At 36.5% G+C, this 25,978-nt stretch overlaps 2 protein-coding genes across 6 annotated transcripts; one reads left to right on the top strand and one right to left on the bottom strand.

Moving 5' to 3' along the window:
- Positions 1-2,775: 2,775 nt before the first annotated feature.
- LOC127798198 (actin-depolymerizing factor 2) lies at positions 2,776-6,896 on the bottom strand. Of its 2 annotated transcripts, XM_052331583.1 has the most exons (4): positions 6,733-6,795; positions 6,508-6,593; positions 3,377-3,642; positions 2,776-3,234 (listed from the first exon to the last, which is right to left on the bottom strand). In XM_052331583.1, exons 2-4 carry the CDS (start codon positions 6,508-6,510, stop codon positions 3,081-3,083), a joined length of 423 nt encoding a protein of 140 aa, XP_052187543.1. In that variant the 5' UTR covers positions 6,511-6,593; positions 6,733-6,795; the 3' UTR covers positions 2,776-3,080. The 2 variants fall into 2 exon arrangements, with proteins under 2 accessions (XP_052187543.1, XP_052187542.1); XM_052331582.1 differs by lacking the exon at positions 6,508-6,593 and having other exon boundaries at positions 6,733-6,896.
- Positions 6,897-8,151: 1,255 nt separating this feature from the next.
- LOC127797169 (glycine-rich RNA-binding protein 4, mitochondrial-like) lies at positions 8,152-25,867 on the top strand. 4 transcript variants are annotated; one of them, XR_008022140.1, is made up of 5 exons: positions 8,152-8,324; positions 24,756-24,824; positions 24,912-25,018; positions 25,115-25,340; positions 25,422-25,867. XR_008022140.1 is itself a non-coding variant. In XM_052329777.1 (4 exons), the coding sequence occupies exons 1-4, from the start codon at positions 8,228-8,230 to the stop codon at positions 25,160-25,162; spliced, it is 321 nt and encodes a 106-aa protein (XP_052185737.1). In that variant the 5' UTR covers positions 8,152-8,227; the 3' UTR covers positions 25,163-25,867. The 4 variants fall into 4 exon arrangements, 1 of the variants encoding a protein (XP_052185737.1); XR_008022142.1 differs by having other exon boundaries at positions 25,115-25,566; positions 25,648-25,867; XR_008022141.1 differs by having other exon boundaries at positions 25,115-25,566; positions 25,636-25,867.
- The last annotated feature ends 111 nt before the right edge of the window (positions 25,868-25,978 follow it).

Here is a 25,978-nt window from a genome sequence, read left to right as displayed (position 1 = left end):
TTTACTATTTATAATTAGAGTGATTATTTTTTGTAACTATCTATATTCCAAACATATTCTCCAAACACTCAACCCTCAAAAGACACCCCGTGCATAGCAAACTCACTTTATTATTCAAATAACAGCAATTATAGCTAGAGTGATATAAGATAGTCGAAAATTATTAATATTTTTAAGCATTAAAATATTTTTTTAATATTATCAAATAGCATGCATTTATATAATTTATATTTAAAAATAATATAATTTATAATATCGATCACTAATTCAATAACATAATTTACATAAAATACGGATGAATTAAATCAATAGATTAGGGAGAAACACAACATATATATATATATGTAATATATATGGCTATGTAATATGAAGTCATTCTCTAAAATATTGTTATATTTGTAATATTATAATTATATATAATTATAACTATATTTTATGAGAAAACTAAAATTTTATTATATATATACATACATATTATATGTATATTATATGTATAATATGTATAATTATAATTATATATTATATTACATAAATTATTTGTTAGTTCCTTAGGTATGGCCACTCAAAAAAGGGATGAATTGAGTGATTAATTTTTTTTTAATTTAATAAATATTGTTGATTAATTATTTTATTAAAAAAATATATATTTGATAAATATAATAAATTATATTTGAGATTAATAATAAATGTAAGCAACACGATATAACAAAAATAAATACAATAAGGCACAAGATAATTTATAATCGTTTGGTGTCTTTACATATATATTGTCCACTCTCCCAATATCTAACCACCATTGGGGTTCCATTAAATCAAAATCACCAAAGTTTTCACACTATCTCACATTAGAAACTAGATACACACCTAAATTACAATAGGTTATAGGCAACCATTAAACCAAGGTTTTCTCCCTAACTTATCTTGGAAACTAAATTCACCTAGATTTTAATGGATCTATGAAACTTATACAATGCTCAATAATAATTTAAATATTACAAATAATTTGTCCACGCTTTGACATAAATAAACAATTAAGAACAAATTATACAAGATAATAATATTTAAATAAATAAATAAATTTGTAACCTCAAATAGAAAAGTTCGGATTTGTCGTAGAAGACTTGAAAAATTTTTCTTCTCTTACCTTGTGACTATTCGGTGGATGAATAATGAATCTTTGAGAGCTTTTGAATGCTTTGAAATTAACTTGAGAGCTTTTGAGAGATTTGGATGCGCAATGGATACTCAAAAAATAAGTTTGGAGGTATTTATAAGTATTTTAGCCATTAAAAAAATGATTAATATGAAATTTAAAATTTAAAAAATATTTAGACTTTATCAAACAATAAAAAAATGTCTCATCTTTAATTCAAAATAAATTTACTTTTTGTGTAATAAATCAAGATTTTAAAATTCAAATATAAACTTTTAAGATATAAATAATTAAAACAAGAAAACATGTCTAAAATTAATTCTCTTTAATTCAAAATAAATTTACTTTTTGTATGAGAAATAGAAAACATGTCTAAAAGTAATTATCCTTTAATTTAAAATAAATATATTTTTTGCATAAGTAATAAAAATATTTATTAATAAATAAAAATTCAAATATAAACTTTTGATGCATAAATGATCAAAAGAAGAAAATATTTTTAAAGACAATCTACCTTTAATTCAAAATAAATTTACTCTTTGTACCCACTTTTAATTCAAAATAAATTTATTTTCTTATATGAGAAAGAAATATACTTACATCATAAAAATATTTTTATTAATCATCAATACTTAATTAATATGAGCAAGTTGGCTCAACACTATTATATACATACATATTATAATATATAAAATATGTATATATTCTCCATAGATTCGGGGTTCCTTGAACCTCCCGAATTTTGGGGTTCAGAGCTTTAAGGCACCCCGAAGGGTATTTTTTATTTTTTAATTAATCTTATTTTTTTAATTCATCTGTCGTATATGTAAATTATGTGATTTAATTCATTCATAATGTATGTAAAATATGTGATTTAACTAGTAATCGATATTATAAATTATGTTACCTTAAAATATAAATTATATAGATGCATGCTATTTGATAATATTGAGAAATTATTTTAATTTTTAAAAATATTAATAATTTTTTATTGTCTTATATTGATCTACTATAGTTGCTGCTATTTGAATAATAGAGTAAAGTGGCTCTGGCGATGGTGGGTGAGAAAGCAAGTGCACTCGCTTGAGGAGTAATGGTAGATGGTTGATCGTCAATGATTTAAATGAAGGACAAATATGAATTTTCATCTCAAGATATTTTAGGAATATTAAAAATGGGTTAGAGAGAGCAAAAAATATGATTACAAATAAAATTTTCAATGAGAATTTATGCAGAACAGAACAGCTGTAAAAAAACGTGAAATTACAATTTTATCTTTTGCTTCATTTAATGACAATGGCATGCATGGGTAACAATTCTTTGATTTTAAAGCCCTACATAAAATTAACTATAAGAAGGAAAAACTTAACAAATATCTACCTTATTGTACTTAATATAAACTTTTAACTTGTTGATTTCTCTTAATGAAGAGCACTTGGTCTTGATCCGTGTGATAACTGTTCTGACGGTCTGTTGGGCATCAACACCTAAAAATCAAACACAAGAAACCGCATCTACGTAGGAACCAAGTCGGCCTTCAAACTAAATTTGTCAGGAGCTGTGTTTCGTGCAACATTAAAAGATTATGAAAAAGGGTCATACATTCATCACAAAGCAAGCCGGGAGGACCAAATCAGAAGATGTTATCCAGACCAGACCCCAATACTGCAATACATTACACACTAGCTTGTAGATGAGACATTCATGTCTCATTCAGTTCCACACCAAATGAAATCATCAAATGAACTCAAAATCACTTAAAGCTTGGTCTACATGAGGAGGCGAGCATATCATTATAATGAAGTAAAATCCAAACGACAAACCAGTATCATATCTTGACCAGGTTCCAGTGTCCCACAACTATTAACATTTCTCTCTAGTAAAGCAAAGAAGCATAAAGGACTCAATTGCTAGACCAGAGAACAAATCACTTGTCCGCCCTGCTTCTAATAACATCAAGACCAATCTCAGTTGGATCCGTAGCTTGCAGCTCTACCTGAATGCCATCTAGTTCCCTCTTGAACCTATCCTTGGAGCTTGCATAAATCATTTTGCTCCTCACCCGTGATGTATCAGGCGACCTTTGAGAAAGAATAAATATATATATATATATATATATAATCAGAGAATAGAAACTCCAGATCGGTAAAAAGGAAAGGAAAGGCAAAAGGAAAATGTAAGTTGGGCAGGGGCATCGGCCCAAGGATGATAGGGTAATATTACCATGCGATGAAGAAAATCCTGCTCTTTTGCAAATTCTCTTCTGTTACAAAGTCATAATCATAGACAGCATAGCGACACTCATCAGCAGGAAGGCTTGCAGTGAAATCCTCGTAGCTCTCAGTTGGCTCACCAAGCTTTTCCACAATAACCTGCTTTTGCTTCTCCTCAATCTTAAACACTATGAAGCGATAAGTTCTTTTTGCTTTCAACTCCAAAAACTTCAGCTTGCAGTCATCATGCACAGCCATTCCTGATGTTGCGTTAGCCTGTGCACAAAGAAGAGAGCAATTTATTGAAAGAAAAATGCAGTTACACAAATGCATATCAATACACAAAATGTGCAAGCTAAAGCTCCATGAACTTCTCCATAACATGGACAAAATTTCACCACCCAAAAAGATATTTGTTATTTGTTTGAAATATTTTTGTTTTTATGCTCCTCTCTGTCCCTGTTGATGCTGAGAACCAAGGACAAGAAAACAAAGTCATATGACAATTTTGAGAAAACAACTCATTGATATCAGACAAAAGGAAAATGTACGGAAACTTGAGATGTGATAAGAATCAATTATTGTTATCTTACCAGACAGTTCAAATAATCTAATAAATGTATCAATAATAACTGAGAAACGAGGAAAAATCCTAAAAGGCAAGGAACTAAAGAACTCTACATTTGGTTTTTGGGGACGATAAAGGTAGCTTTACTAGCTTACATATGTTATATCAGATAATGGTTTTTCCAGAAAGACCTCCAAAAGGGTTAAAATTAAGTATAACTCGTTCCTATAGGTGCTACTTGTCAACAGCCTTTCCAGAGCCATAAACCACAACTTAAAAATTCATCACCTCAAAATCTTTTGCCACTTAAACAAAACCTGAAAATATAGGAATATACACACTAAGCTACATGTCTGTAAGGAATATATCAACTATGTAAAAACCCATTACTTCAGCATCGGGATGGATCACACGCTTAACTGTAAAAAGTCAGCCTGACCTCACTTCACTGCAAAACTTTTGCTATAAAGTGTAGCAAACCTGGAAAATATTTAAATGGATGAAATTTTAACATCCATGAGCATAGAACAAGAAAGATAGGACACTAGACCCCATAGCAAGTCATGTTCAGGCAGTGTTTTAAGTTAACATTGTTTGGATTAGTCCGGCATGAGCACGACAATCAATTAATTGATAAGAATATATAATATTCAAAAGCAAAAGCATAATTCAACTTAGCCTAGATTTGGCCTTCCATACAGCCAAAAACCTGCTAGTTTCTAGAATATCTAGCTGGCTCTTTCTATTGGCTTGGCATACCTGACTGTCTTTAATTTCAGGGGTATTTAATCTTTATAAGACATTATATGTACAAACTAGCTATAAGTGCAGAGAAGCGCAAATTGGCCTAATTCTTTCTCCCTCCCTCCTCCCTTCCTTTCAAGATGTATATGCATGCAAATATAGATATATACTACACACAAGGATGAACAAGTAGCATTATTTTGTATTTTGTTAAAAGATACTGAAGGTGAGTCTTGGTGCAACAGTAAGGTTGCTTCATTGTAACCTGGATGTCACAGATTCAAGTTAGGAAACAGCCTCTTCGCTAAGCAAGGTAAGGCAGGATACAATTGACCTTCCCCAGAGCCTGCAATGCAAATGCCTTATGCACTGGGTTCACCTGTTTACCGAAAAGGGGATGGCAGCTAAAATTGGAGATAAGAGGTTTGTTCGGTTCCAACCACTTCCTGCACCATTAACCTAAACCCAAATTCATAAGCAGCACCTGAGCAAGTACTGCTGCTACTTCTACCAGAGCTTTGGACCATGCACTCTCAGTTGCATTGAGCTAGCCCTGCTGCTAATTCCACCAGAGGCTTCAATTTCACCAGCCACACTCAGTTGCATAGTATTTGGTCAGGACACCCAGGCCTGAATTTAATCTTAAATTTAGTGCCCCCGTTACCATATATGAATGCCTTGATCTATGAGTGTGTCAGAGAGAGAGAGAGAGAGAGAGAGAGATCATATGCTTGCCTCTCTTTCTATAATCTATATGTGTGTGTGTGTGTTAAAAAAATGGAATTGCCACATATATTACTACAAAAATGGAATTGCCACGTACATGCAACATATATGTGGCAATTCCATTTTTGTAGTAATAAGGCAATGAACAGGCACACAGGTAGAAGGTTAAATCAATATCAGATACTAGTTATGTGTCAGATAAAAAACTATGACAGACATGTTACAGAAAAAATGACATGCTTATAACTGTCACTGACAACAGAGGCTTTCATACAAGATTATACATATAGCCCAATTAATCAATTAACATCATCTGAGAAGGGGTTTCTATACCATCAGTTATGGAATATTTTCCAACGCTGCTAAGCTCAAACTCTTACTATTCCAACAGGCATCATATTCACATTTTAGTTTATTTTGAATTTCAGGTTTAAATTATTCAGAAAATCATACTTCATACATTAGCGAAGCAATCTTACAGCTTATATGGATAGTGGACCGTAAATGTGCATTTTACTTTAATCAATGTAATTGGCTTCAAAAATGTGTACAAAGTTCCTGTGAGGACTGGCTAAAACGTATCAATGAAATAAAGCTAACTCCATATTCTAAAACCAACGATGGTAGAAGTCTTTTTTTTTTTTTTTTTACTTTTTTTTTTGGGGGGGGGGCAGACTCAGTAAACTGAATGAACATTGTTAAAGAATTTCACAGCAATGCGTGTATCCACTCATTTTGCCCTCTAGTGTGTATAAGGGCACAAAGACCTTATCTCGGGAATAGGTGAAATCCCACCTAAAAACATATTCATTCATACCAATTGGGCCATCTAAATTAAGTTCAGATACAATCAAAGTTCCTCATTACAAGCATCAAAAAGAAAATTAAATCTATTCCCGATAGCAAATCTAAAATCTAAAACCAAAAACTCGCAGGTCCACCGTGCAAGCAAATCTAAAATCAACTAATCCAAATTCCGACACACTTAAAACAAACGGTCTAAAAATAGTAAGCACAAGAATACAAAAATAAATTATATCAACCACCACTGAATCCAAAAGAAACCATCAATGATCACTCCAACAGATCAAGATCAGACCCACCATTCAAATCTGACGTCAACACCGCATTCAGAGATAAATTGGCCAAAATTAGTGCAAACCAGATCTATGAGCTGAAAATGAAAAAACTACACACAGAAAAATCACCGCGAAATCAGAGAAGTACTCAAGACCAACCACGAGACATATAAAACCTAGAAATTCAAAGCACGTAATTAGAAGAGATATTGAAGTGAAGTGCGGCAGAAGAGTTGGAGAGATGCTCACCATGGCGGAGAGGAATGATCGGAGAAGATCGAAAGCGATTGGACCAGAAATGGAGAGAGAAAATTTAGGGCAAGGGTCATGCGTATAAGTGCATGCGTATATATAGAGAGACAAAGTTGAGGGAACTATTGGGGGGGGGGGGAGGGAGACCGGGGTTGGATTCACATTTCACAGATAACCAAAAGCGACGGTACAATTCAATTCAGCCCTCGGCTCGCCAGTGTTCTGGCGGTCACACATCACAACAGCTGACAAAGCAGGTTGACCCAATAGAGGAGTGGCACGTGTCTTCAAGCGAAATGTCGGGAATGACCCCGTGGAGTGCCCTCTATGATTACTTGTTCCATTTGGTTTCCTTATCTTAACGGATATATATCATGGCCAGCCAAAGTAAAGGAGAAGGTGAGAAAGTTGTGCGGATTCGCGTTTGATTTTTGTATTTTTCTCTTAATTACTTGGTAAAGCTAATGAAATATATAAAAAGAAGAAAAGAAAGTTTTCATGCATGACATTGACAATGTAATTGAAATTTAAAATTCATAATAATAATAATAATAATAATAAATCATTCTTCTAGACCACGGCTAGAAGCTCCATCTGGTTCCACTTCCACATTCAAACTTTGCAGCCTCAAACAACTAAACTTCAATGAATTTCGCTTAATTGTATATTCTGGAAGGAAGAATAATGATAGATAGTGGCTAATATAGTTAGTAGTCCTAATTTAGAGGAGGACAAAAGAATTATGAAAAACAAAAAAGGGGGGACAGAATAAAAAAAAGAAGAATTAACGTGTCAATCTCCCTCTCAAATTAATAATATTATTTTTAAAAAAAGTCAACTAATGAATTAGAAAAGACCCAGGTGTCCCCATCTCCATGTCAAACCAATGTATTTTTTTTCTGTATAAGTCAACGAACTAATAGACGTGGTGGTTTGAAAACATTTTAAAACTTTTTTGGTTTCTATTTTTTAAGTTTTAGTGTCTTTTTGGTTTGAAGACAAAATTTGTTTATCAAATATATGTAATAGTTCATTTGATATTAACAAAAAAATGCCACATAATAATCAAAAAAAGTAACTTTATACAAAATAATCCAATTTCATAAATGATTTTCTATATGTTACAAAAACATTACTATTACATAACTCCGATAATACTTTTTTAAACAAAAAAAATTTGCAAAATACCAAATTATTTGTTTCCCATTTCATATGGGCTAGGGAACAATAATTTTAAAAATTAATTTTGAATATTTTTTAGAAAAGCTTTTGTATACATTTCAGATATTAAAAACCAAACGTTTTGGGTATGAATGGGCCTGAAGGGGCTAAAGCCTGATCAGATTGGGCTTTTGGCCCACAATCCAGTCGGCCTTTTAGACATAGCTTGGGTCAAACTGCAAACTCCAGACGAGCCATATCCTCCTCCTTCACGTTCGCCTTCTGCTATCATGCGCCAGAAAGGCGGCGAGGGGGGTACACGTTAGGGCAGATGCAGTACTGGAAGGGCGGTGTTCGTCTCATCCCTCCTTTCCTTTTCTCTAGACAGCTTGTAGTGCGCCGTTCTTGCAGCAAATTGTTCGTCGGAGGTCGTCTCTTCTTCCTACAATCATGTACGCATATAGAGTTCTCCTAGTATTTCTTTTTGCTTTTCGTACGAATTTATCGGGACAGTCAAACGGAGAATTGATTGAATCAGTATACTTTATTCGATATTTTGATGTTTGCTGAGTATTTATTATCAATTTCTCCTCTCGCATTTCTTGCATGGTAGTTAATTCGAGGATTTGGCACTTTCTTTCTGTATGCTCAGATTGTCAATCCTCACCATTGTCACGTACGTAGGGTTTACCTCGGGTTTAGATGGGAAATTGGATGGATCCGAGGGAGAATTAGACGGAAATGGAGGGAGAACAGAGGAGATCGAGAGGGAGAGAGAACTGGGAATTGAGAGGGAAATTAGAGAGAGAATTTGAGAGATGAATTCAGATTATCATTCAACTATATCCTACAAAACAGTCTTCAGTAGCTTTATATAGCTACTCTATAGAAAATAACAAACAAACAAAAAAATACAAGAAAAATAGGCTAATTACTGTTTTAGCCCTAGGAAAACCCTAGGGTCGTGACAATCCCCCTTTCTTGAAACATTTCTTGTCCCCAAGAAATGCCCAAAACCTCCTAAAAAGAAATTGCTCAAGTGGATTAAGTAACATTGCTGCAAGCAGTTTAATATAACTCCATAGCTTCCAATCTGCTTTTTCCTTCTCTTCCACAGCTTTTCTGGAGAATTCTTGAAAAAACTTCTGTCCGTTGGCTTCTTGCTTCCTTTGCTGAAACCTCGTTAGAGATTTATTTGTTGAAGCCATGCTCTCTTGCCTCTCCGAAACAGTATTCCTGTACAGATCAGAACAAACAGGAGAGCTTCTTGCAGCCTCCTCCTGGACCAAAAGCAAAGGAGCCATTGGCATAAGAACAATATTATGAGGACCTCCTTTGCCATAATCATTCCTTCCAAGGTCCCAGTCCAGGACATTAGCCAGTCCCTCTGACAATGGACTCAGCACCAAGGATGCTGTAATAAACTTTGCTTTCTCTGCCACTCTGTTGAACAGTTTCTTATTTTCCTCCTGGAGCCTTCCTCATCATTAGTCTTGACAACTATATCCGAATTATTGCAATAAGGGGTGTGCAATCGGTTATAATCGAACCGAACCAACCAAAAATTATGAATCGAACCGAACCGAACCATATGTAATAACCGAACCGAACCAACCGACTAACCCCAACCAACCAAACTAATCGAAACCAAACTAACCGAAACCTAAACTATGCTAACCGAACCGAACCAAAAACCAAAATGGAACACAAAATAACCAAGAGACTGGCCTTGCTATTGCCACCAGCCACCTAGTTGGCCAGTGATTCCGATGATTGGAACCGATCATCGAATTCCCCCAACCATGATGACCCACGTACCCAAAAATTAAAAGCATATAATGGTTGGATTTTAGTAGATCTAGGCTTCAAACTTTCAATGTAAAAGAGAAGTACCCGGAAAACTTACCGAAAAACCATCGACGTCGTCTTCGTCATCAATGACGGTGAGGGATGGTGGAAGGAGAGAGAAGAGACGAAGAGATGAGGCAATGCTGCCGGCCAATGCCTGATCTATGAAGCCTCGAAGAGCCTTCGTCTTCGCCATCGACGACGGTGAGGGATGGTGGAGGGAGAGAGAAGGGACAAAGAGATGACTGATGAGGCAGTGCCACCAGCCAGATCTACAAAGAATCGAAGAGAAGAGAGGACAAAATGGCGAGAGAGAGAGAGAAGACAATATATAGACATGGGGTGTCGCGCTTGTGTGAGGAGGGGTGCACAGTTCAATTCGCGAGGGGGGGGGGGGTATTGTTACACAGTTTGGTTTGGTTTTTCAGTTATTTTACCAAAATAATCGAACCGAATCAAATAACCGATTTTTAAGGAAAAAGATAACCGAATCGAATCGAACCACTCATTTTGAAAAACTAAACCGAACTGACCGAATTTGTTGGTTCGGTTCAGTTAGTTTGATTTAACCGAACTTTTGTACACCCCTAATTGCAACAGATTTCTCCCTCAGTGGAACCTCAATAACCTCTCTAGTAGTTGCCTTTCCTTCTTTGTCATCCTGAATTGTCTACTCCAATTGAGGTCTTTCCTCACTTCCTGCATCATCAATTCCTAATTTTAGGACCTCAACAGCCTTAGGAGTACCTCCAATTTGCTGGCTGCTCTTAATATAACCTTTAGGCTGCAACCCATGCTTTCTATAAATGGCTTCCAACGCCCATTCTTGCTGCCTAGCCTTCTCAATTGCTTGGTTTACCTTGACAAGATGCATCATTTTCATAGTAGACCTTATTTCATCTTTTAGACCACGAACGAAGTTCGATACAAAATAAGATTCATTTAAGGTTGGATAAGAATTAAGCATCAGTGATCTCAATTCCTCAAACATGACCTGATAATCCGTAACCAATCCTTCTTGCTTTAGTTTATCAAACTTTTCGTTGCAACACTCATCTTCAATCTGATTATCTGATTTAAGGAAGTAAAATATTCTTTAGAAAAACATTCAGTCGGAATACTACCTTGAAATTTCTGTGAAAATAGAATCAAAAAGTCGTTCAGCTTTCTATTAAGGTCCTTGATTCCTTTTCTTGTTGCAGCACATTCTTCCTTGAATGTTTTCCCAAATGGCTCTGCACTTTCAAGAAGTCATTCAGCCATCTCAACAATTCAATTCCTTGAAAACTCACCACTCTAACAGCCTCTTGATCAGCTTCTAAGGACCTCTTCGGGAACTTATTCCGGTATTAAAATTTAGCAAACCTAAATTCACTGAAACTTAATTCAGTAAACCTAAGTCGCCTCAATTGTTGCTTCCAGTTCAGCAAATCTATTCTGCTTCAGCAATTGCCAATGATCTAGTGTGACCTATTGCCGATGGTCACAATCGCTATCTGCTTCCCATACGTGCCTTCATGACTCAATTGATCTGTCCTGTTGAAACTGCCTAAATTTACGGATCAGACTCCTAAAATAGGCTCGACTCTAATAGCACCTCCTATAATTGATCGCTTATGTTGTAGCTTCTTGAAAATTGCCTTCAATTAGCTTCCGAGGATAGCCTAGCTATGCTTCGCTATCAGCTTCCAGCACTTGCCTTCTTGCTTCGCCTCAATCGCACATCAACAACTGAGAGTTGCTTGCTTGCATTGCGACCTAGATTGGACTTCAGTAGTCCTGACTTTGTTTCAATCACAGACGACATCACCTTACTGAATCGCACTCACTGATGTTTTAGCGATCATTCAAGATCCGCTTCCAACCACTCCACTCTGATCTACATTCAAATTCACTCGAAATCACTATCGAAAGTCACCTGGCCTGTTTCATCTTCAATTCCAAGCTGAGAACTATTTTGCTCTGTTTCGCCGTCAAATCCGAGCCTAGATCGTCAGAATTTGCATGTTTGTTAACTGGAAATTTCTTTGCTCATAGCTAAGGAACGATTAGCTCTAATACCAAACGTTATGTACCTAGAATTCAAGGGAGAACTAGACGGAAATGGAGGGAGAACAACAAGAATAGAGGGAGAACAGGGGAGATCGAGAGGGAGAATAGAGAATTGAGAGAGAAATTAGAGAAAGAATTTGAGAGAGGAATTCAGATTATCATGCAACTATATCCTATAAAACTGTCTTCAGTAGCTTTATATAGCTACTCTACATAAAATAACAAACTAACAAAAAACTACAAGAGAAAAATACAAGTAAAATGGGTTAATTACTGTTTTAGCCCTAGGAAAACCCTAGGGTCGTGACAACCATGTTTGGACTTACTAAAATTTTGTTTTTTGAGTCAAATAAGTGGCGGATTCCACTCATGGCGGTGTCCTTCCCAATCCATTTTAAGTTTCAATCTTGTAACCAGGCTTCTCCAACTCAAAACTTTGATTTCTCTTAAGTGTTAAGAGGAGTCCTAAAAGGAATGTCCCTTGATCCATGATTAGCGTTGTTTATGGTTGAGATAAGAAAAGAGCAAATTGGTTTGTAGAAATTATTTTATATGCACCAGGTATAGTAGCAGGCTTGTGCAGCTGCGAGAAGTATTTTATGTTTAAGATATGTACATTCATAGGCAAGAATTGAATGTCACCAGTGATAAGGTAATCTAATTGATATATAAGAGAGTGTCCTTAAGGAAATGGGACAACTAGTTAGGAGAAGTGATGGTAATGCCCAATTTGGATTGAAGGATTTTGAAGGAAATGGTAAATGTTTGGAGAGGAAGGGAGGTGAATGGAGGGGGAATTAGGAAATTATGGGAGTTACAATCATTTTCTTCTTATTTTTGAGAGAAAATGCAGGGGAAGTGAAGCATTTTATTTTTTAATATTTTTAACTGTCAAGTATTTTGGGCAGTCAAATACCAACATGAGCAAAAGACGAGTGTAGCTGAGATGAGGATGTTAAGATGGATGTGTGGCCATACAAGAAAAGATAAAATTAGAAATGAAGTTATTCGTAATAAGATAGGAGTAGTGCCAATAGAGGAGAAGATGAGAGAGATTAGATTAAGATAATTTGGTTATGTGAGAAGGAGACCAAGAAACGCTCATGTGAGGAGAGTTGATGAAATGGAACAATTAATCAAAAAAAGAGGTAGAGGCAGACCTAAGAAGACTTTGAGGGAAACATTAAAGTTTGATATGAAGTGTATGGATCTCAATGAAAATATGACAAAAGATAGAAATACATGGAAGTCTAGAATTCATGTAGCCGACCCCACATAGTGGGATAAAGGCTGCATATGTTGTTGTTGTATAACTGTCAAGTATGTTCCAAAATTGGCATTTAGCTATAAACTTGCATTCAAAATTTAGCTATTTAATTCTCTCATAATTCTTCTCTAACCAACCAAGAGAAGAAACATGTTCATTCCCTTTTCTCTATTTCCTTTTGTTATTTATACTTTCCTTCATTGTAGTCAGAACAAAATGTCAATTTTTTTCATTTTGAGTTGTTCAAAGTATGTAATCAGTTCGTTCCTTCTGAGGAGATACCTTGTACATGATTATATAAAACTAATATACATGAATATTTTTTTGTCATTGTCTTTGTCCTGAAGATTGATTGCAATATTGTAGTTGCTTCGTGCGACTGTCCTATTTGTAGTAGAATTGCCTCTTCCTTTGCTTTGCTCCAGCACTAATATCGTCCTATGGTGAAATTAGTAAAAAGAAAAAAAAAATCTGCAGCGAAGCAGTAACTTATTGTCATGATCCTAGGTTTTAAGCTAGCGTATTTTAGGTAGAAACTGAGGATACAAAGAATATGGAGGGAGAATTAGACTGAAAGAGAGGGAAATACAACAAGAATTGAGGGAAAAATGTAGTCAGAACAGACCAAGAGAGAGAATTGTTGGTCCTTGACACACAATGGCCACTCAAGAGGGGGGTGAATTGAGTGATAAAAACTTATTTTACCGAATTTTTCCCTTTTCGAACTCTTGAGCTTTTCTTATACAAAGAAAATACTTATTATAAATATATATGTTGTTTGGGAGTGATAGCAATATAAATACACAAACAACCACAATATTAACACAAAATATATAATGGTTCAATGTCTCCAACACCTATGTCCACTTTCTCAAGGTCAACCCAACACTTAAGGTTTCACTACAACCACTCCTAGGTTTTCCAACAAGTTCACCTAGGAAACTTTTACACCACATCGAGGTTTTCCGCTTAGCTCATCCCTAAAACTATTACAACAATACACTTAGATTACTTGGGCTCTAGGAGGCCACTCACAATCCACAATTAAATCGATTACAATGCAATCCTAAGTCCAACAATCTTGGACAAATATGGATATAAGTACAATGAGAATATACAACGCAAATGAACAAATATAATGATACAATTTTTACCACACTTGGAGAGAATATCTCCTTCGCCTTGGGCTCCAAAGGTTTGACTTTAAGCTTGAGTCTTGGATTGCTTTGAATGAGATCTTGAGAGCTTGGGTGTGCTTTAGAATGATAGATCTTGATAGTGCATTAGACTTCTCCAAAAAAACTCTTCTTGATATATATACTTGAGCTTCTAATGGATTTGTAACAGCTAGAAAAATCCGACAATTGAAGTCTAGCAGTTGACTGTTCTAATCGACAGTCAACTCCGCGACACCCATAGTCAACTCTCGAAGCCAACAGTCGACTCTCATTGACTTATAGTCGATTGACCAAAACCTACTCTTAACTACCTCAACTCTGCATAACCTACAGTCGACTGTCCTTCACCGGGAGTCAAATCTCAGTCCTGATTTTCAGAAACATTAGACAATCAATAGCATGAATATATTACAACATATTTACATTTCTTTAGTTTAAGTAAATGTCTACATTTTCTTTAATTTATATTTTACCTTCCATTTACTTTAATACATAAATGCAAATAAGAAAGTACCCCCCCATTTGAATTCAATAAAAATATCTAAAAAATCAAAATCCATAACACTAAGAAAATAAAATTTTGGATTTAATACAAATTCGGGATTTAACGATTTTACCACCCCCAAAATACATATCTTATATTTTTTGAAAAATTCATTAAAAATCTTTTTAACAACAATGAATATTACCTATCAAAATACTGGAAGATAGTTTTTCAAAATGAAAACATTTTCTTATATGTCCCCTTATAATGCTAAAATCTTTCACTTAGAACAAATAGCATTTCTTGGTTCATTTTGATACACAAAATACTATAATACTTAAAATATGTTATCCACCATAAGACATATCAAAAATCCATTAGGGGATTTAAATATACCAAAAATAGTTTTACTAAAATTATGTTTTGTTAAAAATTAAAATACACAATAGTTTGATTGGAGCAATTTGGCTCAACAAGAATCAAAGGGAAACGAGAGAGATGAGACTTGAGAGAGAAATCTGAGATTCAATTATCATTCATCTATGCGATTCTTTACCTAATCTATCCTATTTATGGGCTACAACAGCAAAGTATAACAATAACGTACAACCTACTACAACACATATAATACATAATTACTATTATATCCTTGGGATCTCGACAATTCCCCCCTCCTTGAAATAGTTCTTGTCCCTAAGAACTTACAATGACTAGCCACTATTCTTCATCCAATCCTTGTCTTCTCTATCAAATTTATCTTTCTTTCTCCTTCTAGGCCGATTCCCCTTCACTCTTGTGTTCCTTCTCTTATTGTCAATGGGCTCAAGAGTCAAACTTAGTTTATCCACTTGCACCAAATGTGCTGAATCATCAGCTACCATGATATCTGTGATATTTCACAGATCAATTGAGAAGTGTAGACTCGCTTCAAGTATTCGAACAAAAACTGCCAAAAGCAACAGTGTTATGCTTTATTGCAATATCAAGTTCAGCCATACACCTATTCCTTATTGGGGTTGGAAGTAGTTCCAATTGACTTGTCATACCTCCAGATATATCGTCACCATAGAAAGAACTTCAAACTTCTCTATAGGCCAAAACCTGATTTGAGGCTGCAGCTCACCAACTGGAATATGAACAATCAAACTAGCAAAAGTCTTGTTCCCAACAGAAAAACTTTTGACTTCTTTTTCCTCCTCCTTGTCGACTCTATCCGGCAGATCCTCAAATACTAGCTTTGCATTGTTATCAGGTATTGGATGAGTACCTATTCCTTCAACTAGAGGTTCACCTTCAACATTTACAAACTCTAGTACCTTTAAAGCATACTTTTCCTTCTGTTTACCGTCATCTACCGTAGGTGCATTTTCAGCAAATTTCTCCTCCAGAGATATAACATTGACGTTTCCGACAACTGTAATTCCTTTCTTTTCATCCTGAATTTCCTGATCTGGAGCAATTAATTCATCAACTTCTTGCAAATCAGAGGTCTTAGGTAGGATTCCAGCAGGAGCTGGAATTGGTTCTGCCTTGGCATCCGGAATTGCCTGATCCGATTCTATTGATTTATCAAGTTTTTGCTGCAAACCGGAGGTAACAGGTAGGACTCCAGCTTCTGCTAAAATTGATTATGGAGTGGATTTTAAAAAACAGTCCGCTGGTATTTTGACCTGAAATCTCTTTGAAATCAGAATCAGAAGTTCGTCCAGCTTGTGGATGGGGTTATCAACTTTCTCATGGAATTTGTTCTCCATCTCAACAGTTCAAATCAGCCTATCAAATTGATCAACTCTGCTAGAAATCACAGCCTAAAATCAACCATATCGCTTAAATCACCATGCAATGGTTGATAACTGCCAGCTCTGAGCTATCTTCAAATTCGAGCTGAAAATGAGCAGGAGAAGTCAAAGGTCACGGAACAAGAGTTCTGTAAAGTCGGATCGGAATTACTGCCAGGAATCGCCTATCAACAGCCGTGGTCAACTGTCTCTGATTTGCCTTCAATTCTAAGCCAAGAATCTTCGTAGTCATAGCTGGAAACCGTCGGAATCACGGCATCAGCAGATCCGAGTTGAGAAGTGCTCTGCCCCTAGATCATTGGACTTCACATGGCCTTGTTTCGCTGCCAAGATCAATCTACAGGGAATCGTTGGAATTAACTGCTAAGAATTGCAGGAATCATAGCCAAGAATCAACCACCTCTTATACCATTTGTTATGATCCTAGGGTTTAAGCTAGGGTATTTTAGGTAGAAACTGTAATACATTTGATGAGCCATGATAAAATTGTCAATTAAGAGAATAATGGTATATGAAAATTTTCGTAATTGCCCTTGAATCAAAGAGAAGGCACATATATATAGGATACCTTAAGAAGGGCAAAACAGTAATTTGGAGTCCCGTCCCATAAAAGGTAAGTTATTTTTGTGGAAAAAATATTTATATTGGAGAATTGATTTTGGGAGAAATTAATTCTTGTTTAAATGCATGGGAAAATGAATGGAAAATGTGGAATTAAAATGGAAGCCAAGTAGGGTAGATTGGTGACATTTGGCAAGATCTCATGAAAGGGATTTAATTAAAATATGGGAATAAGAAATTAGTTGGATTAAGTGTAAGTGGGACACTTGGCATGATCTTGTGAAGCAAAAGTGAGATTAAAAGTAATTCAAAAAGAAAAGGAAAATAGTCTCTCAAGCATTAAATGAGAGTCATTATGGTGTGAATTAAAGAAATTCCTTATTAAATAGAAAATTAGTCATGCATTTATGTGGGAAAATAGTAGATTAAAGTAAATGCAAATTAAAAGGGATTATGTCTTTCAAGAGTGATTTAAATTAAATCAAAAAGAAATAGATATTAGTCTCCATTAAATGCTCGAAAATCTAAGGAATTTAAATTAAAGGAGAAATGTTGGAAAATAGTCAATCTTGAAATTAGTCAATATTTATTAATTTTGAGAAATTGGGTAATTATGGGAATAGGAGCCTTGATCCAATGGTGGAAATTAAATCTTGTGAATTAATGGAATCCAATGGTTGGGATTTAAGCCTACCAACGGCCTGGATTGCCACATAGGTAGGATAATTTTAAGAAGAAATATAATGGAAAGTAAGGATTTAACTTCCAAGGGAAATCAAGGGATGAGATTGAAAAATCCCAAGTCTCTTGGATTGTGTTTTTCTAGAGAGTAGAGATTGGTTCCTTTAAAAATCAAAGGCTAGGATTGATTTTATCAAAAGCACAAGGATTGTGCTTGTATTTAAGGGTTGAGATTGAGTCTCTTAAATAAAAAAAAAACAAGGGCTAAGATGGAATCTTGAGTTTTGGCATGGATTGAGTAGGAAATCTCTATAAATAGGGAGTTGAGATTTTAGTCCAAAGTTTTCCCACATGTTAAGAGAAAGAAAGGAAGAAGAAGATTAGGAGAAGGAAGAAGAAAGGCAAGGAAGAGGTAAGCTTTAGCCTTCTTTCCCTCTCATGTAGTAGTCTTTAGTTTGTTTATGAGCTAAGGTTATGTTTCTTTTCTTCTAAGGTGGCTTGAACCAAAGAGAGTCTTGGCAAGTGAGGACTCAAAGTTTTAAGGAAATAGAGGTAAGGGATGACCCCAAGTGGTGGGGTTTGCTTGCATTTGTAAGTGTTTTGTATAAGTTGCATGTAATGGTCACATTTGCATGGTTTGTGTTCTAGTGTACCTATGGCCATATGGAGGGCTAGTGATGTGGGAGGGGTTGTTGGTGTCTTAACTTATGGAGGTTATGAAGGCATGGAGGACTACCCATTTATTGCATTGCATTTGCATTACATGTTTTTCTCATGTTGCATTTACTTTTGCATAGCACCCTTACTGAGCAATGGCTCATAAGGTTCTTCGACCTCTTTGTAGGTGGGGAATCTTCTAAAGGAAATAAAATTTTGGAAGGTTGAAGGAAGTGGAGCAAGAAAAGTGTGTGTGATAGTGTATGTGTTTGTCTTGTGTGTAGATGTATTTATTTAGCTTTTATGTATGTATGCTTAATGTGGATGGTTGAAGGAAAACTTGGATGTTTTGGAAGGTATTTGAGGTATCTAAGTATTCTGGAAAATTTTGGTTTAAAAAAAAAAATATTTGTCTTTTCTCTCTACTTCCTTTTTCGAATCACTGCGGAGCTTCAGTTCTCCTTGAGCCATCATGTTCCTCTCAACGGTAATGGCCTTCTCGACTGCATCCTCAAATGTGCGAATGTTCCATGCATACAGAACTTGCTTAACTTCTTTTCTGAGTCCTTGGAAAAACTTCTGGGCCTTCTCAAAATCATCAGTGGTGTACATGGGCACATATTTTATCAACTTGGAAAACTTAGCTTCGTACTGTACCACGGATATATCATTTGTCGGAGTCAACTTCAAGAACTCTTGCTTTTTCACTTCTCTCCAGTATTCGGGAAAGTATTTATCATTAAATGCAGTCTTAAACTGCTCCCAAGTAATAGGTGTCACCCGCACCTCCCCATTTTCTTGAGCAGTATTTCGAGTCCTTAAGACTCCTGACATAGACCTCCACCAAATAGCTGCCTCTTCTTCTAACATAAATGCTGCACATCTTACCCAATGCTCTTCGGGGCATTCTAAGTGTTCCAGCAGCTTTTCTGTTTGCTCCATCCAATATTCTCTCACGCTTGGGTCCACTTCCGGGTCACCCTTAAAACTTGGTGGATGTAAATCCCTATACATCTTCAGCCAATTAATGGTAGAGGTTTATGATCTGTTCATTGAGTTCATCATCATCTCAACAAACCTTTTAAATGACCTGACGCCACTTGGCAGCCCTGAGCCGCTTCCTTCCGGGACGTCTCGAGATGACGACTAGGCCTGGCCCCTCCTTCTGTTAAGTCGCTCTTCACGATTCATTTACACAATGGCACAAGCGACATTCATTTTCTACTACACCATAACCACACATACATACATAACACAAGTTTGAACAATGCCATACAAGATGAAATTTTCCAACGTGACTTATTTATTTATATAAACAAGATCCAGGCTTACAAGAGAGCTTTCCCCTTTACAAAAGGATTTCAAAGAGAGAAAATGCCTATAATCACCTTGAACCAAAACCACACGAAGACAAAATACATCATATTTTTTCTCGGCCCCACAAAACCCAACTCTCTGAGCTCACCAGTCACCTACCATGACTTAGCCCTACCCATGGCCTCCACATCGCAACCCTCGCCACTAGGCCCATATGTCCCATCTATCACATAGTTATTCTGAGGCCTGCCTGGGATAACCCCGCCTCGGAGCTTCAAACTGACTAAGTCGCTGTAGAAAATTCCAATCTGGGTCTCGGACTCCTACGAGGGTTCCTCATAAGGGGCTTCAGGAGAATCTACCTTTCTATCAATGTCTTCTTCAGAATCGTCTATGGTTTCGTTACTACCCACGCTCTCTTCATCCGGTCCCACATACCCACGGACGACCTCCCTGAACTGCCACATGTCCGTCTCTCAGATCATCTCAATGAATAAGGCAAAGTTTTGAGACACTCGTGGCTGCCTAGCAATCCTCCTCGCGAACCGCCTCCATTTGCCATGGAGTAACTCCTTCACATAGTACACTTTTATCTCTCCCAGTAAACCCTGAGGTAAGGCCGTGCTTGGGGTCTCAACTATCATATCCTCCACCTTATTGAGGTAACGCTGGATGGACTCACCGGGTCTCATAACTGATAGGGCTAAAGTCCATTGAGCCTTCAGCCTACGAATGTAATCTGACACCAGCCAAATCGAACGAAATGGGCGTCATCCCTCCATACCTACGCACGAAACACCACACCATAGACATTAACCCCAGGACATCACCACCACAACAATCATATCAACATAACTATAATGCCCAGCAATCATGAGATCCCATCTCAAACTAAAACCATGCTCTGATACCAAACTGTGATGCCTTGCTCCCACTTACGAGTGTTACTCGTGAATAATCAACTAACTATTCACTAAGGGAAAAATGAAGAGACGGACTATGTTTCAATGAGAAACGCCCTAGGTGGGAACTAGGTTTCGCCCTCCCTTCGCTCCACTCAAGGATCTGGAAAAAATATTGAAACGACCCCGCAGAAATAAAACCTGAAACCTCATAAAGTGTCATCTCTTCTCAAGCTCTTAATGAAGAGCCGAGGATGACTTCCCAGGATTCGACAAGATAAGCAACCATATTTGCTTCATTTAACTATGGCATAAGGCCTTAATTATTAGAAAATAAATTTTGGCCCAATTATTAACCCATTTTCTCACTTCCAAATCCTTTTGAAAATATTTGGGTTAATATTTCTTTGGAAAAATTTAATAAAATTTTCTTTATCAAATCTCCATTGATTTTCCTTTTATTTATTTCAAAAATACCTCAAATTCCCAATCCTTAGGAAGTAAATAGTTAGTTGATTATTCACGAGTAACACCCGTAAATGAGAGCGGGGCGTTACAGTTTGGTATCAGAGCATGGTTTTAGTTTGAGATGGGATTTCATGATTGCTGGGCATTATAGTTATTGTGATATGATTGTTGTGGTGGTGATATCCTTAGGTTAATGTCTATGGTGTGGTGTTTTGTGCGTAGGTATGGAGGGACGACGCCCATTTCGTTCAATTTGACTGGTGCGAGATTACATTCGTAGGCTGAAGGCTCAATGGATTTTAGCCCTATCAGTTATGAGACCTAGTGAGTCCATCCATCGTTACCTCAATAAGGTGGAGGATGTGATAGCTGAGACCCTAGGCATGGCCTTACCTCAGGGTTTACTGGGAGAGATAAAAGTGCACTATGTGAAGGAGTTACTCCATGGCAAATGGAGGCGGTACGCGAGGAGGATAGCTAGGCAGCCACGAGTGTCTCAAAACTTTGCCTTATTCGTTAAGATGATCCGAGAGACGGACATGTGGTAGTCCAGAGAGGTCGTCCGTGGGCATGTGGGACCGGATGAAGAGAGCGTGGGTAGTAACGAAACCATAGATGATTCTGAAGAAGACATTGGTAGGGAGGTAGATTCTCCTGAAGCCCCTTATGAGGAACCCTCGGAGGAGTCTGAGACCCAGATTGGAATCTACTACAGCGACCCAGTCAGTTTGAAGCTCCGAGGCGGGGTTATCCCAAACAGGCCTCAGAGTAGCTATGTGATAGATGGGCCTAGTGGCGAGCGTTGCGATGTGGAGGCCATGGGTAGGGCTAAGTCATGGTAGGTGACTGGTGAGCTCAGAGAGTTGGGTTTTGTGGGGTCGAGGGAAAATATGATGTATTTTGTCTTCGTGTGGTTTTAGTTCAGGGTGATTATAGGCATTTCTTCTCTTTGAAATCCTTTTGTAAAGGGGAAAGCTCTCTTGTAAGCCTAGATCTTGTTTATATAAATAAGTCACGTTGGAAAATTTCATCTTGTATGACATTGTTCAAACTTGTGTTATGTGTGGTTATGGTGTAATAGAAAATGAATGTCGCTTGTGCCATTGTGCTGAGGGGCCAGGCCCAGTCGTCATCTCAAGACATCTCGGAAGGAAGCGGCTCAGGGCTGCCAAGTGGCGTCAAGTCATTTGAAAGGTTTGTTGAGATGATGCTGAACTCAATGAACAGATCAGAAACCTCTACCATTAATTGGCTGAAGATGTATCGGGATTTACATCCACCAAGTTTTAAGGGTGACCCAGAAGTGGACCCAAGTATGGGAGAATATTGGATGGAGCAAACAGAAAAGCTGCTGGAACACTTAGAATGCCCTGAAGAGCATTGGGTAAGATGTGCAGCATTTATGTTAGAAGAAGAGGCAGCTATTTGGTGGAGGTCTATGTCGAGAGTCTTAAGAATTCGAAATACTGCTCAAGAAAATGGGGAGGTGCGGGTGACACCTATTACTTGGGAGCAGTTTAAGACTGCATTTAATGATAAATACTTTCCCGAGTACTGGAGAGAAGTGAAAAAGCAAGAGTTCTTGAAGTTGGCTAAGACAGATGATATCTCCGTGGTACAGTACGAAGCTAAGTTTTTCAAGTTGATAAAATATGTGCCCATGTACATCACTGACGATTTTGAGAAGGCTCAGAAGTTTTTCCAAGGACTCAGAAAAGAAGTTAAACAAGTTCTGTATGCATGGAACATTCGCACATTTGAGGATGCAGTCGAGAAGGCCATTATTGTTGAGAGGAACATGATGGCTCAAGGAGAACTAAAGCTCCGCAGTGATTTGAAAAAGGAAGTAGAGAGCAAAGACAAATCAACAAACCCACCACTTGGAGTCATCCCTTACCTCTATTTCCTTGAAACTTCAAGTCCTCACTTGCCAAGACTTTCTTTGGTTCGAGCCACCTTAGAAGAAAAGAAACATAACCTTAGCATATGAACAAACTAAAGATTACTACATAAGAGGGAAAGAAGGCTAAAACTTACCTCTTGCTTGCCTTTTTTCTTCCTTTTCCTAATCTTCTTCTTCCTTTCTTTCTCTTAACATGTGGGAAAACTTTGGACTAAAATCTCAACTCCCTATTTATAGAGATTTCCTACTCAATCCATGCCAAAACTCAAGATTCCATTTTAGCCCTTGGTTTTCTTTGATTTAAAAGACTCAATCTCAACCCTCAAATACAAGCACAATCCTTGTGCTTTTGATAAAATCAATCCTAGCCTTTGATTTTTAAAGAAACCAATATCTACTCTCTAGAAAAACACAATCCAAGAGACTTAGGATTTTTCAATCTCATCCCTTGATTTCCCTTGGAGGTTATATCCTCACCTTCCATTATATTTCTTCTTGAAATTATCCTACCTATGTGGCAATCCATGCCATTGGTAGGCTTAAATCCCAACCATTGGATTCCATTAATTCACAAGATTTAATTTCCACCATTGGATCAAGGCTCCTATTCCCATAATTACCCAATTTCTCAAAATTAATAAATATGGACTAATTTCAAGATTGACTATTTTCTAACATTTCTCCTTTAATTTAAATCCCCTAGATTTTCAAGCATTTAATGGAGACTAATATCTATTTCTTTTTTATTTAATTTAAATCACTCTTGAAAGACATAATTCCTTTTAATTTGCATTTACTTTAATCCACTATTTTCCCACATAAATGCATGACTAATTTTCTATTTAATAAGGAATTTCTTTAATTCACACCATAATAACTCTCATTTAATGCTTGAGAGACTATTTTCTTTTTCTTTTTGAATTACTTTTAATCTCACTCTTGCTTCACAAGATCATGCCAAGTGTCCCACTTACACTTAATCCAACTAATTTCTTATTCCCATATTTTAATTAAATCCCTTTCATGAGATCTTGCCAAGTGTCACCAATCTATCCTACTTGGCTTCCATTTTAATTCCACATTTTTCATTCATTTTCCCATGCATTTAAACAAGAATTAATTTTTCCCAAAATCAATTCTCCAATATAAATATTTTTTCCACAAAAATAACTTATCTTTTATGGGACGGGACTCCAAATTACCGTTTTGTCCTTCTTAAGGCATCCTATATATATGTGTCTTCTCTTTGATTCAAGGGCAATTATGAAAATTTTCATATACCATTATTCTCTTAATTAACAATTTTATCATGGCTCATCAAGGGTATTACAGAAACCAAGAATACAAAGAATATGGAGGGAGAATTAGACTGAAAGGGAGGGAAATACAGCAAGAATTGAGGGAGAAATGCAGTCAGAATAGAACCAAGAGAGAGAATCAGAGGGAAACGAGAGACAATCAGACTTGAGATAGAAATCTGAGATTCAATTATCATTCATCTATGCCATTCTTTACCTAATCTATCCTATTTATAGGCTACAACAGCAAAGTATAACAACAATGTACAACCTACATATAATACATAATTACTATTATATCCTTGGGGTCTTGACACTTATTTGATTTTTTACGTTCTATCATGGTAATTGATCAATTATAAGGCAGTATCATTCTTCTTGCAAAGTTTCTTATCCTTAATGTTAGGACACAAGTTCTGATATTAATTTATGCTTTTGTTGTAGGACTTTCTTATGATACTAATGAGAATGTCCTAAAGGATGCTTTTGAACAGCATGGTGAAATAATTGAAGGTGAGGTAGGTTGACATGACTCAGAATATCCTCGTGGTTTCATAAGCTATCAGTTAGCTGAGGCAATTTTGTATTCATGCTTGGCAGCGAAAGTTATTTGTGACCACGTGAATGGCAAATCAAAAGGATATGGGTTCGTCCAGTTCAGTTCAGAAACTGCAGCCTGCACAGCCTTAAAGGAAATGAACGGTCAGGTACTTTTGAGTAGCCAATTGTGAGATTATCATGTATATTTTCAAAGATTGGATATGGTTTATATAGTGATCCCTTGTCTTGTATTTGATAATCAGTTACTAGATGGCAGAAATATACGCATTGAGTACGCGCACAAGGGGTGACCTCAATGGAGTTCTGCTTCTTATACTTGGGTGGTTCTTGTTTAAATGAGACAGAAATTGAAGTTACAATGAAGTTCCTTTTTATATCAACAGAACATGTTTCTTTAAACGATTCTTGTGATTTGACTATCATGGAGTAGGCTGATTTAGTCGCAGGTTATATAATTGTGCGAGTTTGGTAAGTTCAGTTGGAAGAGCTGTGACTTGGCCACAAAGCCTATGCTTGTAGCAAATTCAGTCGTGACATTTTGTTTTGCAGGGGCTCCTCCTTCACCATCCATCGGTGTCACGTTTGAATCGGCCTATGGCCTTGCACTCTTACCGAAGGGGTAATGATGTTTTGGTTTGAATGATGTTGCACCCTCAATGTGCTTTACGCTGCCAAAATTCTCATATGCATCTCGGTGAGAATTATTCTAACTAGTTATGGATGACTGGATGTTTACTTTGAACTCTACTTACAATTCCAACAGCCGGCAATACAGTGGAAGCAGATCATTGGATGGATTGGCTGAATGGAAAACGAGACTCGATCAAGTTGTCAACTCTATTACTTTCCCTGCACTTAAAACTTGATGTTTTTTCTCTTGAATTTGTCTCTTTTAGTATTGAACTCGCTGTTTGTCAATACGTTGTTGGCGTGGCCATTGATTAAGGAAAGATTTGGATCCTCCACGTCCATTCAAATATTAATTTTGTTACTTGCTCAAGTGTGTTATGGTTGGGATGGCATCATCAATATACCAGGTTTCCACTTTGTGATAGGCGGGACGAAGACATTTTTATACATAATTTTTTACTTTGTTTTTATTGCCA

The sequence above is a fragment of the Diospyros lotus genome, chromosome 3 (genome assembly GCF_014633365.1).
Source record: "Diospyros lotus cultivar Yz01 chromosome 3, ASM1463336v1, whole genome shotgun sequence".
Classification (NCBI taxonomy): Eukaryota; Viridiplantae; Streptophyta; class Magnoliopsida; order Ericales; family Ebenaceae; genus Diospyros; species Diospyros lotus.
This window is presented reverse-complemented; position numbering and strand designations above follow the sequence as displayed.